Raw genomic sequence first — 14,427 nt, 5'->3', positions numbered from 1 at the left:
TGCTTAGTCATACCGCACTTCTTGTTTTGAGTCAGAGGATTTTGTAATATGAACAATGGTTTAGAGTTGACAGTGGTCCAACAAACAGTGGCAATACTCCAGCACTTGTGGTTGCAAAATAATTAACCTGCTCAAGACTCCATTTCAAATTTGTCAGTCTCAGAATTTGTTCCATTCACCAATCATACTACAAAGCTTAAATGTACGAGCCAAAACACCAAATAAAAACCATGCAATATTTCTCTTGAACTACGCCCCATGGTTGAACTATAACGTCTCTTTCATCCCTGGGTGAGGTTGGGAAATAGACAAACTTTAGCTGAATTAACAGCCTGTTGAGTTTTGTCCTGACGACAGAATGTACTGCTTCCAGGGAACAACATTAAAGTCAGCTGCATATGCTCTTTCTCTGTCTCAGCCATGCCAAACGTGGACAGCAGGTCACAGTGAGGTGATGGCCAATCCTACCCACATGTTGACAGAATAAGGAAAAAGAAAAATTGAACATGGAGTGTTTGGAATAAAAGGTGCATTGTGTGGTGCCGGAGCCGTCCCGAGACACGCAGAGCTTGTAGAAGAACGCTGTATCTAGGCCAATGTCATTACCAGATGTAAGACAAGGGGGCTGACTTCCTGTGGTGTTTCTTCCACTCACACAGCTCCAGCCACATAAAAATGTATATGAATGCATGTTCCAGTGTGCATACAATGAAAATAAACCCCAAACTCTGTAGAATCATTTAAGCAATCATTTTATTTCTTTTATGAAAAGAAAGGTAAGCCGTTTCTTGATATAAAATAGATATAATTTACAATACAGATGATATGAATACAAAAAGTTCACTACACAAATTACAGTACAAAAAAGCACATTGCCTTGTTCATCAAAAGGTCCAAAAGACTGCACTAAAAAAAACATATGTACAAAATCATTGTATAATCAGAAAAATTCAGTACCTTATACTATAACCAGAAATATTCTGTTAACATGATGGATAGTGAAGGGACGTAATTGCACTTTTTCTGCATGATTTAGCTTACAAGTGCAGGCACATTCTTGTCCTTAAAAATCCGGATGCAGCTGGATGATGATTAATTACATCTACAACTTTATTTGCAAGTTGTAAATCTTTGAAGTAATAACTTATTGGGCTTATGCTTAGAAGTCATGATGGAAAGAAAGATGTTTCTGGTTGCATCTGTTGTTGAATCACATTATACGATGACATTTCATTGTTGTTTTTTTTCCTGTAGCAGTTCTCCTGCATCTGGCATCTGCCAGACTGACATTTAAAAAAAACACAAAACCCCAAATCTTTCCACTCAGCATCAGATAGGTTAACCATCTGTCGCTTCAAAACAATGGGGGATTTTAATGCTGCGCCTCCAGCCCACATCTACTCCCCGGCATTCTTCACTGAGCTGTGTTTGTAGGAGCAGTCAAGAGCGAGTGCCACCTCTCTCTTTCCTGGTATCTCTCTGTCTCCCTTTAACTCTCCCTGCACCACGTACGCACGTACACGCAGAAGTGCTCTACACTGTTTTATCTGGACAAATCTAGCACACCATGGGGCTCTCGAACCAGCGAAATCCAGGTGTCTGCAGATGCACACTGTACAATTTAAAGGTGTTTAAGGCACTTCAGTAACAAACTGCAAAAAGGGAAAATCCAAACACAATTAACATGACAAGTCTGGGTTAGAATGTTGCATTTTTTCAGTCACAAGAGTTTTTGAGTTTACAGGAGTCTCCTTCCAGACTTCCACACAAACTACAGAACCACGGGAAAATGGAATCCAAGGCTGCCCCTTTCATTCATTGTGATATGTCAGTGCAAATTAGTTGGTGAGACTCATCACCAGCATGTACGTTCACATTTGAGCGGCGTCCTTGTGGCGTTTTGTTTTGTAGCCATCATCATGTGGTTACATTGCTATAACCACGTCGTCTTTGTCAAGGTGAAACCATCTAAATTTGAGTCTCTTGTGCCTCCATACTATTTCGTTCACCTTGTTTCTGGCTATGCTCCAAATGTAACAATACGACAACTGCTCCCTGTCTATAGAAGATGTGCTACATGTCCTCTGTTCAGTGGGAAACCCATTCAGTATTAGTCCTTATGACTTGAAGAGTTTGGGGTAAAGGGCCTTAATAGGAGATGGGGTGGTGATAACGTTTCCAGAGGAAATGGTCGTCTCCGCTCCCCCCTCTAGCTTCTGGGATGCCACCTCAGTTTTACTGAAACTGCACTCCAGGAATGGCATCCCGATCTTCTTCACCTGGCCATCTCTGGTCATCAGACATGGCCGACAGAGCAGCCTCAGAATAGCTCTCCTCATGTCCTTACTTGTCAGAGTGTAGATGATGGGGTTAAGGAGCGAGTTGACCATGGCTACTCCCAGAAAGTAATCAGCCTTGTAGAGCAGGCCACAACTGCGGGTGGGGCAAAAAAAATCCAGGAGGAGGAGGAGGAAGAGGGGCAGCCAACATGCGATGAAGACGCCTAGCACAATGGTGACTGTCTTGAGGAGGGCGATGTACTTCTGTGACTTCCTCGCTAAGCCCTTCCTCATGCTGCCCGACAGGCCCAGCCGCTGGCGCTGCGTGTTGGTTCGGACAATGCGAAAAACTCTGGCGTAAAGGACCACAATGGCCAGGAGCACTGCGCTGAACACAGATACACAGAAGAGGATGTAGCTCTTGGCGTAAAGTGGGAGGACTATTGAACACTGGTCCAGTCTGTGGATGCAGTTCCATCCCAAAATTGGTAGGACCCCCAAAAACCCTGCAAGGGCCCAACTTGCACCAATCAGTGCCAACATCCGTCCCCGCTTCGCCCCATGGTACGGCCTCATAGTCACCATGGTAACATGACGTTCAATTGCAATGGCCAGCAGACTAATTACAGAGGCAGCCAGAGTGATGAAGACCCCTCCTTCCCTGAGGAACCATAGCAACGGTGTCAGTTTCAAAGTGTTAGGTCCAGACATGATGATGTTGGCCATATATGTAATCCCAGCCAGCAGATCAGACAGAGTCAGGTTTCCCAGTAGGTAATACATAGGAAGGTGGAACTTCTTGTTCCTCCAAATGGCGATGAGAACCACAGCGTTCTCCAGGACGATCAGGAGACAGACCACCAGGAATGCAATACCCTCAGGTTTGAGCCCTTCACGGTAGCGGTCTTTCTGCAGCTTGCCAGTGTAGTTGTAATGCTCCACAAGGACAGAATTATCCTGGTACTCCCAGAAGAACTGCAGGTAGCCATGATAGGACGGAGTGGGAGAGGTGGGGAATATGGGTGTAGAGCGGAGAGTCCCTGCATGAGCAGAACTTGAAGCCTCCATGCTTTATGTTCCTTTTCTTCTATTCTACCTGCAGTCAGTGGCTATGAAGTCATTTTCCTTGACATGCTTTTGGCAGAAGGAGCTGTGAAGAATTTGTCCAAGTACAAAAAAGATACACAAAGAAATGTCTGAGCTCCTTAAAAAAATGGAGGGATTACATGAAGCTGATACAGTGTAATCCACCAGAATCCCAAGACGTTTTCTGTTTGGCCAGAAGACGGTGCTCTTGAGCTCTGTTTGCCCTGCAGGGTCCAGACACTGCAGACAGAAAAGAAGAAACGCATGAAAAGTGATGGAAAGTGTGGATGAAGAACCACAGACAGCTGAAGCCATAATTCACTTAAAAACATCACATTCTTAAATTAAAATAGTGGTGGAAATTAACTAATACATTTAAATACTGCACTTGCACTTTTCCATTTTCTGTGACTTTATACTTCTACTCCCTTAACAATTCAGAGGCAAATACTGTACTTTTTACTCCACCACATTACAGCACTACATTACACTGACAACTTTAGTTACTCTGCAGATTTAGTTTAATAATACAAAGCATTATCAACAAATAAATCATGATGTAGTATTACAGATTAAACTAAAACTTCACTGATCCCCACAGGGAAACTCACAACCTTCCTGGCCAATAAACTACATAAAGCAGGTGAACCACTTTTTACCAGCTTCATCATTAAAGAGATGAACACATTAATGCATCAGTAATTAGAACTCAATCATATAATAAACATTATTCTGAAAATGGCATTCTGCATAACAAGTACTTAAAGTATATTTTGATACTAATACTTCTGTACTTCCACTTGAGTGAAAATTTAAATGCACGACTTCTACTTCTAGCAGAGTATTTCTACACTGTTGATTCTTAAGATCTGAGCACTTCTTCCACCTCTGAATTAAAGTAAGTAAAGCATGCATGCAATTTGAAAGGGTTTAGGACTAAGTTATGTCACGCTGACATTCAAGACATTTAACCACAATGAGTGAATATTCATGAATCACAATTCCACTGAGAAGCAAAGTGCAGGCTGGTGGGGAAAATATTCAAACTGGAAACATTAAGCATATTTTGGCAGACAAGCTAAATGCATACCTTCCTATGAGTGTAAAGTGTGATCATGAAACTTAAATTACGGTCATGACCTCAAGGCTTGAGCTAAAACTGAGTGATTATTGCAGAATGTGATACCGAAGGCCCAAAAGACAGGGGGACCATTTCAATGTCAAACAAACATTTAGTCTTTCCGACTGTGTTTAAAGTGCATGTCAGTCATCGTGAGGTTGTTAGACAAGAACCATCACAACACATGCACTTCATTTGGCACTCATGCAGCTGCTTTTTCTGCACAGCATAGGTGAGGGGTTTTCTGAAGGTGCCCACACACGCAAATACAATATGTGCACAGTTTGTGGCTTTTACAAATGCTAATCAGAAATATGATGAAGGCTGTGGTTCAGTTATTTTAGCTTTCACTCTTAATGTTGAAAACAATCAGAGGCGATTAGGGCTGCATTCCTCTGAGTCTCTGTCGCGTGAGGGTATGTTCATCTAGTTTCTTGAGTCATATGTTAACATTTAACAAATGGTCTGGAGACTTTAACCCATTCAATCTGTTGCCAAGAATTCGGGGGATGAAGGTAATTTGTCCAGGTCGGCTCAACAGCTGTGTGTCGGGTCCCTCAATAGTATGGATAAAAATACGAAGGAGATCATGACTGAACACCGGTCTCAGTTATACATGATGAGATGTGATCTCATATGTTAAATCACAAACATCTGCATTTCAGTTTTCCTTCAGAAAACACTGACTTACATCATTAAATCAAATATCAGAATTTGATAAAGTTGGTAAAGTTATTTTTTCTTACACCACATGCTTAGAATGCAATCTCCTATAAAATTTAGTGAATATGTTCCAGCAGCCTTTCTTATTCTCAGACGTAAATGGTCTCAAAAAGCAATAGATTTACTTAAACATTACAGTAAAATGTTCATATACAAATCACAAACACAAACTCTAAAGCTAGTGACTCCCCTAACATTCTGTTCTGTGTGACCACAGCACAACCGTACGAAAATGATCTGAAACAGTATTTCCCTATAATACAATCATCTATCACATCCTGTAATCACACACACAGAAAAGACTACCTCGGAATTGTTGCGGCGTTGCTCTTATCCTGCACTTCATCAGCGTTTCAGTGAGGAGAATCCAAACAAGAGCAGCAAGTGACTCACAGACAAACTGACAAGGCAGAGGGAGTGAAGGAAGACCTCAGTTGAAACATGCAACAGTTAAAAAGGGGGTTGGTCTTAACCCGAACTCTCTCTCCCCCTCACATTCTCTCTCTCTCTCTCTCTCTCTCTCTCTCTCTCTCCCATACATTTGTGCTTATTCTCCAGGCTGCAACCTAAAGGTTCATGAAATGTGTTCTTGATGAGTGGCAGATGAGAGGGAGCCGGAGCGATCATCACATGAGGGTCTCATTGATGCCCGTCGGTGTAATCAGTGGCTCAGATTGCACGGCTGCAACAGTTGTAGCCGTGACACTTCTTTATATTTCAAAGTTCATTGACATGCTAACACAGATGGGTGATAATAACTAAATCTGCCTGATGACTTCATGGAGACTCCTCTGTTCTGTGTGCAATGACAACGACAGCAAGAGAAAAATTGTTAACTCTGTACACCGGCCCCCTTCTCCTCAAAACCAAGATACATGTTATACCTTATACCTGCATGCAATATGCAGAGTGTTGGCTGCAAAAAGACTACAGATGTTGTCATTGTGTTCTAAATAAACACCTCGTTCCAACTTTCCAAAGAAATAAAGAGGTCATAAAACTTTGCCAGGTTTTTCTTCCATTTCACTGGACGAACCAGTTTTGAGAGGACACAGCTCAGTAACAATTCCCCAAACTCCCTGAACCAGCTGAAATATAGGCACTTAGCTTCCGTGTCTCTCAAGTTCCTTCGATTTTAGATTTATTACTCCCACGATTATCTATTCTACAACCCCCACTTATGCAGGCGGGGAAGTGAAGTGATTCACATGGCTCATGGTAATGGTGGCATCCCAGTTCCCAGAGCCTGTCAGTGAGATTGCAGCATGCTTTAACACGCTTCAGCGGCTCACCTGCAATGCCTCCCCTGCAGGGCCCGCACACAACAATGCAGGGGGGAGGTGAGGAGGATGCTGTATAAGCCTCAAGTAAAACTTTTATGAGTTTGTTGTATGTTTCAGAGCCATTGCTTGGTGTGATGCACACGTTGTCCTGATTGTTCCTGCTGCACATACAGAAAAACAAACTCACTGTCCCCTGAACGCATCTGAAATGACTGCCCTTGATTCAGGTAAGTTATTCAAGCAGCTTTCTTTACCCACAGAGTTTTGACAGTTGGAAATCCTGCTCTTTATCCGGCTGCTCCTCTGATCTGTTAGGCGACAGTGTTTCACCGTTCAAACAGAGGTTTCCTTCAACTAAACCTGCTTGTTGTAGGATTACCTGGTTTAGCTGAAGACTCCTCTGGCTCCCTTGTGTCAGTCTGTGTGTGAGTGTGAGCAACACACAAGCACCTTTTTTTGTTTGTTTCTTTCTCTGTAATATATTTTACTCTGACTCTCAGTCTCACATGGTCTTCATTAAACATTGTGCTCTTGTGTGACAGATGTCAGTGATAATGTCCGTGAAGTGCAACTGCTGACACACTGACACACATCAGTGAATCAGCAGATCAAACAGTCACAACACCCTGAGCTAACTTACTGGAAACATGCTCGGGGCCTTGCACCAAAAAATGGGATCGGCCTGAGCCGTTGGCTGCAATAAAAACATGAACTTCTTCCATCACAAAGAATGACTACAGCCCATTTGCATCACCTGGAAAGTAAGTGTTATTTACAGCATTGTATCCGCGGATAATTTTTTTTTAAACACATGTTAATGTGTACTGATTGGCTTATAGTATCTGCATGTGTGTGCATGCACGTGCATCTGTTTGTGACGCTCAAGGACTCTAAGTTGGAGGGTGAACTCTCTCCGACTGCTCTTTGCATGTAAGTGTTTTGAATGTGTGTATTAACGCTACATGTTTCACCCACGTTCCCTGCTGTGTGTAGGAGGGGAGCGCAGCTACGAGATCATTAAAGAGTAATATCCTGTCGGGGCGAGTGCAGAAGCCTCACATCAAAGCCTCAGAGAGAAACAGGGGTCTGACACTGAGGATGAGTGGTCTAACAGACGGGCAGGACGTACACAGTTCTGCACAGGAAGGAAGAGCTGTCCCCTTTCATCTCCTCTTCTTGATCATTTATGTGCTGCCCAGTCTTGACTGACTGTGTTCTCCTATTGCTGTTTCATCTCTCTCTTTATCACACTTTTCATGTTTTTTTTTTAATTATTTGTCACTCTAAGTTTCATCATGTCTTGTGTCTATGCATGTTCTGTGCAGCAGCAACACTGGAAGCACACCCTGCATGGATTTCCCTCTCCGGCACTCTTGATGTATGTTTTTGGCCACACACGCCGCTGCCTTTTAGCTGAGCCAGCTCCTTTTAGGTGTGTAAGTAATGCGGACCTTGATGGACCGGTTGTGTGACCAACAGGACCTGTTTGTGGTGCATGAGGGGTTTATTTTTGTGGTCAGCCCACAGCAGCACTGCTGATTTGATTCCATCCGTGGAGTGATGTTATGATGGCTGTGCACTGGTGGCTACACGTTTCAGCTGTAGTGTTCACATTTTTCCAGCCTTGATATTTCTCAGGCTGTGTGGAAGGACGTGGGATGGACATGGTTGTCAGAAGTCTGAAACTCAGGACCACCTACAGTTTGAATTTTAACTCTCATTTCATCATATTTTTTTCACTTTTGAAGGTGAATTTTGGCCTGTAGATGAACCTGACCTGCATTTCCTCTCAGTGCAATAAAACTTTCAAATATCCCAGACGTTATTTCACAGCTGCTCAACTTCTGCCTGTCAGACATTCATAAGGGTGGAGGTTTTGATCAGCTAAGAGGCAAAGATATGAGTATGGCATACTGGACTTTAAAACACCATCTAAATGGGCTTTGCCTGCCAAGTTCTCTGTAGTCCTCTTCCTCATCACCTAAACACTTCAGACTGGGGTCTTTCTAAGGCTATCGCACCACTGACCCCTCCTGCAATCTATCACCACTCAGTCTTCAGGCCCAATCCACTGATAAGTCCTCAAAATCAGACCAGCCAGACCAGCACTGTGGCGATAAGAAAACATTCCTCACTGCTTGGAGTTGTATCTCTTTTTTGTCCCTTTTTCTATCCCAGCAGCAGATTGTCCCTCTCTTCTTTAACTTTATCCTCCCCTCTCCATATTTCCATATAGCCTCACTGAAGCGTGATGTTTACTTTTCGGTATCCAATCACTCGATGGCCTCAGGGGGCAGCAATGCATGACCTAAGACAGTCCAACCCCCTCATCAGTGTATTGTTTGTTTGGCCGTCTTGCTGCGGTTTGGGGGCCACTCAAGGGCGATTTTATGAGGATCTGTGTCCTTTTGAAGTGCTCGCAGGACACGGTGGCTTCAGAAGGAGGGATGAGATGAGGAATGAGTTCAGAGGAAAAGTCGAGGGAGGACTGGATTGCGAGAAAGGGGTACAGGCGATCTGGTCTTCTTCTGACGACGGCTGAGCGGTTGCAGGGAGCTGCAGCGAGGAGGAATGAGTCATCACAATTAAGCTCCGTTCTTGCAGGAAATGACCCCCTGTTGCTCCAATTGCAGCGATAACAGCAGATAACACCTTGGACAAAGAAACACCAAATATCTGTGTGTGTGTGTGTTCATGCATGTACGCGAGTGTGCCTGTGCATGTTTACCTCTGTTTTCTGTGTGTTTTTTCACAACATGTGGACTGCAGACGTCTGTACCATACTGCAGTTTTCATCCAGAGGTTTCCGTCTGCTGCAGGGGTGTTTCAGGTCGTTGAGCACTCTACTGGTGATCCAGTCTGTTTCTCTTGGCTTGGCGGTGTCTCCGTGCTGAAGCTTTGTTGGGCGAGTGTGGCTGCAGTCGGGATGTGTTCACTCCTGCTCTGGCAGACTGCAGGCCTAATGAGAACCAGATTTGAGAACTCTCTTGGTTTTTGGAGTGTGATACTGACACCCCTCTCCCCTCGGCTCCACGGGGCTGTAACCGACTCATTCAACCCTCGGGATGATGTTTTCACTCCTGCGATGCCAGAATTAACACACAATGCCAATCATGACTTGGCCCCTGAGGGCATCTGTGTGTGCATCTGAGCGTTTGTCAGTTAGAGGCTTTGCATACCCTCACACTTTCACACGCATATACACACATCTGTCTCCACATGAAAAGATAATGAGCCTTTGTTCAGACTGCAGGCATATCAGATTTGTTTCTCAAATCTGATCTTTAAGGCTGTCATTTGCAAATGATCAAACTGATTTGTGTGTTCAGACATCACCAACCTATCTGCAGGGGTTGCTTTGGTTACAACGTAGGTACTTGTAACTACATACACTGGTGATATGCCTTTCCAACATGGAAGCATGAGAAATTCCAGCTTTGCCTGTACAGAAGCTTCCCACCAAAGTGTCAGCAGACAATTTATGTCAGCGTCTGTCCTCAGACTGACTCTGTGTTGTCCTACATACCGCTCTGCTGGTAGCAGCGTGGATTCTGCACAGCACTCGAATCCATTTCCCTCACTCTGGATTTGACATTGTTATTGTGAGTGACGCAAAAGACAATTTGAATGAAATCTGTAAATGCCAACCCACTGATAAGTTTAACTCAAAAATAAAGTGTACAGTTATTGTTATATCTCTCGTGGAAGATTTGTCCCCACAGTATTTGTATGAAAAAGTGACTGTGAAAGTGTTTTCATGTACAAAAGTTAAACAAGTAGATTCTCAGAACTAAATGATGTGAAACTCTAAATATTTATAGATATACATAATCAGAAATATATTCCCTCAAAGCTGCTAATTTATATTTTTATATCAAGAATGGAAAAGGTGACAACACGCCAGAGGTGTCTGACCCGCAGATAGATGTCATCTGTCTCTGTAGGGTCGCGCTGCATTATGGACCACTTTAGTATCTTGGTTTTATGGTATGCAACTTTACAGTGTTGCTTCAGTCTCACTGCTCTCTTTAGTGTCCAGCAGACAGCTTTTCTTCAGTGAAAAGACAACGTCAGCAATAAGATGGTGAATATAATGGTGGTTGAGACCGAAACAGAGTGAATACTAGACTTATGGAGCTCTGCGTAGGCTCTGCGTAGGTATATAAATTCATCTTAATGTTACATGACACTTTTTCTCCACATTATATCATAATTGCTGTTGTGTTATCTTCCAGACATTCTTTTACAAACACACTCATTGACATATTTGCAAACACGCATGAACACACACGAATTCTGCCCTCATGGACCTCTCCAGAGACACGATGGTAATCAGAGGAGATGGGCGGACAAAGACATTACAACCGCACGGCAGCCATACGGATCCCTGTGGGACGCTCACTCAGGGATTTCGTTGCTTGAACGATTCCTGCTCTGTTTCTTTTTGGCCCCTTGAAATTCCATCTTGCTCTCTGTTCTTGATGAGAAAAAAGAGAGCAGAAGAAGCACAAACCAGTAAGAATGTAAATGAATGCCAGATCCCCGGGTTTTGGCCCCTTTCTGCATCCTGGAATAATTTGTAAAAAAAAAAAAAAAACATGCTGCCAAGACGCTGATAAGGTGAGATTGAGGAGAAGGGCACGGGACAAGCTTGGACCTGAAGTGTTTTTCTGCTTTTCGTTTGTGTTCCTTCTTCTTTTTAGTCTTCCTTCTCAATGTCCACGTTTTCCCTCGACTTTCTCTCTCAGCAACTATCTTGTGCTTCCAGTCAGAAGGTGTTTTATAGAGAGGAGGACTCAAAATGGGCAGAGTACCAGCTCAGTCAACCAGACAGTAGAGTTAGCGTGACTGGAAGTGATTTGAAATAAAGTCTGGCTTCCTCCTTTTTTATTATTCCTTACACGGTTTATTCTTAAAGAGCATACCACTCAAAAAACGCAGAGCTCAGAAGAACAATTTGTCCAATTCAAACCAAACCAAGGGATGGCATTAACAGTTCAAAGAATCCTTCCATTTAGTGGTACAGTCAGCTCAATGTTGTCATGAATGTAAAAAGTTTGAGCAGCGTTAACTGGCACTGGAGCAAGCAGATGACAATCATTTAAAGGAATACTTTGACTTTTTGGGAAATATGGATTATAAGGGAGAGCCCGAACCAGGAGGTGATCAGCTTGGCTGAGACTGCACATAACTCATAGAAACACTGCTTGTCTTTTTTACATTTGTGTACGGATTAAATAAACAATACAATCAATCTGATAATATGTGAGTTTTAGACAAAGTCAGGCGAGCCTCTCTCTTAGCCTATGCTAAACTGAAAAATGAAGGGGGCTGAAAAATGAAGTGCCACAAACTGCAGTTCCTCAAATGGCCACTTGAGGCTGGTTCCAATAGCGAGTTAATCCCCATAGACCCCCATATTAGCATGCCTGCTTAACAGCAGAAATAAATGTTTACAGCCTAGTACAAAAATGGGTTTTGGTCTCTATAGCTAATTTCCCTGTTCATGACAACTGTTTGGTGAATTTTTATGTAACTCACTTGTTTAAATTATACTAAGACTTCAAGTTCTGCATAATTATGGGCATGGCTGCTCGGAGTGACAGCTAGCTGTCAGGTTTCAGCAACCAGGCTTTATTCGGCCCACTTCAGCCACACCCACGCTCCACCTCTTTAGCCATTTTTGGATCAGCCGGGAGTTAGGCGGGGTCAGGTGATGCCAAGATGGAGACGACCAGAGCCGCTGTCACGGAGCTTCACAATGGCTCTTCAGACACATATGGGTGACATCACAGAGACTATCCATGTCGTAGACAGTCTATGTTGTTTCCTGCCCCTAACTCCATTAGTGTGCAAGCATGAGAGTTGTATTGTTCGTCTCATCAAAATCTCAACATAATGTTCCTGTTTCTTTAAAATGGCAAACAGTTAAAACAATAATTTTGGTGTTTTATTCGGCCAAGCTAAAAAACAGCTTGGCCTTTTAGAAAGAAAAGAAAAGTCAGTCGCTGATTGGATTTGCGTAACAGTTTGATTCCCTGTTAGAGCCTGTTAACACAAACCTGTTCCTGTTTAGCACATCTTGTAAAGTGTAAATCTTTGACTGCACTCACAAAATAAAAGTTAATTCAAAGCACTGCTGTATCACATACTTGCCAGATTCAAAGCAGCAGGATTCAGCAACAAGCTAAGCATGTGTCCTAGAGCTGAGCTGTGTTGTTAATGCATTTGGCATTCTGCCATCTGATATGTTTGTTATTCATAAATCATTTCAGCTGCTCTGCTGGCTTGTTTTACAATGGGAGGCTTCATCAGAGCAGCAGCACATACTTCAACCTCTTACTGTTCCTGTAATGTCACACCTTACATCGCTGCCTTGCTAACAGATACCTGAGACCACAACAGATTAAGATGAGCAGTGATGATAAAATACCCATTAAAAAACATAATCATAATGCTTTTTCAGATAGACTTTTAGCTTACAAAAGCATGCATTTTACTGTGTGTAAAGCTCCATGTATGATCTCTGATAGCTTATTCTGTTTTGAACGACCCTCTGGATCTTTCAGTAAGCCCATTAGTGGAAGTCAACGCTCTGATGTCATTCAAGCTCTGCAACCAATTATGTGCGGTTCAGAGAAATTCAAATGCGCAAACTTAATGTCTTCCTCGGTTTCTGAGCCTCCACGTCTAAGTGTCAGTCATCCGTCGCTTTACCCCAATCCTACCCCCGCCACCACCACCTCTGCCACCTCCCCTCCTCCAGAAACCACATTTCCAAGCTGCTTGTTCCATTGCAAGCAATTAAATGTCAGGTCACAAGCGCACCAGCAGCTGGGTCCTGTTTCAGTGTGCCGTGGTGCAAGTTCAGAGCAGGTTTCAGTAGAACAGGGTATCATGAGTGCATCAGCAGACTGTGCACAGATACAAACCAGCTGGCCCCTTCAGCTTATTTGGTCCACAGTGAAAAGTCAAAGAAAAACGAAAAGAATTGTAATTTTATTTGAAAAGAGTTCTAAATGAGAACTGCAGGGTTTCCCCTTCCACCTTGAGGGACTGCAGTGGCAGAATAATCACATCGGCCTACATACTTACATGTATAGGCATGCACACACACCCTCGCTCACACACCCGCTGGGGAGTGGGGTGAATTCTTCCAAAGCCACGTTTGACTCCTCATTTTTCAGGCAACCCCTCTCTTTGCCCTCAGCTTAGTAGATCAGGAATAGACCCAGCTGACAGCCAGAGGGGACAGATGAAATCTCCAGAGTCACAGAGTTCCCAGTCAGACATCCTTCTGTTGAAAGTCAGTCACTTTCTCATGTTTTCATCAGCGTCCCAATGAGGCTCGACTCCTGATTAAACAGTTTTCATTTGATTGCGATTCAGAACCGCTTAAGGCATCAAGTTACTTTGCAGTTTATGTCCAGTCAGATCCAGCTCATACAGTTATTTCGTTTGTCAGAAATGTGCAGTTGCAATCAAAGCTGTCGAGTCAACTCAGCAGAGGGGTTTCAAATCAAGCACTGGTCCCGGGGCTCGCTCGCCTTAGCCAAATATCCTCGCACTGACGAGATTACTCGTCAGTCCCACAAACCCTTTGGCAGGTCAGCAGTAAGCTTTGCTCAAACCCACAGAACTTGTAAATTCTAGTCAAGATGCCAAAGTTTCCAAAGACATCAAAAGCCCCAGGATGAATTACAGGGGAATGTGTAGAAAATGATGAAAAATTCTTTCCCTTTTACGTAAGAATATTTCAATCAACATGATTGTAATGCAACTTCAGTGATGTGTTGAAACAAGCAGATCCAGTATGTGTATGCAGTACCAAGGAGCTTTAGTTTTATCTCACTTTGTGACTAGTTCAGGGGAATTTCTAAAGAAAGAGAATAATACAGTTGGTGTTATGTCTGTACATGGTTGTGCGTCGGTATCA

General features: G+C 43.2%; 1 protein-coding gene across 1 annotated transcript; it reads right to left on the bottom strand.

Annotated features, from left to right (window-relative positions):
* Positions 1-742: 742 nt before the first annotated feature.
* Positions 743-5,617, bottom strand: s1pr5b (sphingosine-1-phosphate receptor 5b). Its single transcript, XM_041933382.1, has 2 exons — positions 5,515-5,617; positions 743-3,605 (listed from the first exon to the last, which is right to left on the bottom strand). The coding sequence occupies exon 2, from the start codon at positions 3,345-3,347 to the stop codon at positions 2,118-2,120; it is 1,230 nt and encodes a 409-aa protein (XP_041789316.1). The 5' UTR covers positions 3,348-3,605; positions 5,515-5,617; the 3' UTR covers positions 743-2,117.
* Between the last annotated feature and the right edge of the window lie 8,810 nt (positions 5,618-14,427).

Source organism: Chelmon rostratus, chromosome 3, assembly GCF_017976325.1.
Source record: "Chelmon rostratus isolate fCheRos1 chromosome 3, fCheRos1.pri, whole genome shotgun sequence".
NCBI classification, from domain to species: domain Eukaryota; kingdom Metazoa; phylum Chordata; class Actinopteri; order Chaetodontiformes; family Chaetodontidae; genus Chelmon; species Chelmon rostratus.
Note: the sequence above shows the minus strand (reverse complement) of the source record. Positions and strands in the feature narration are given on the sequence as shown.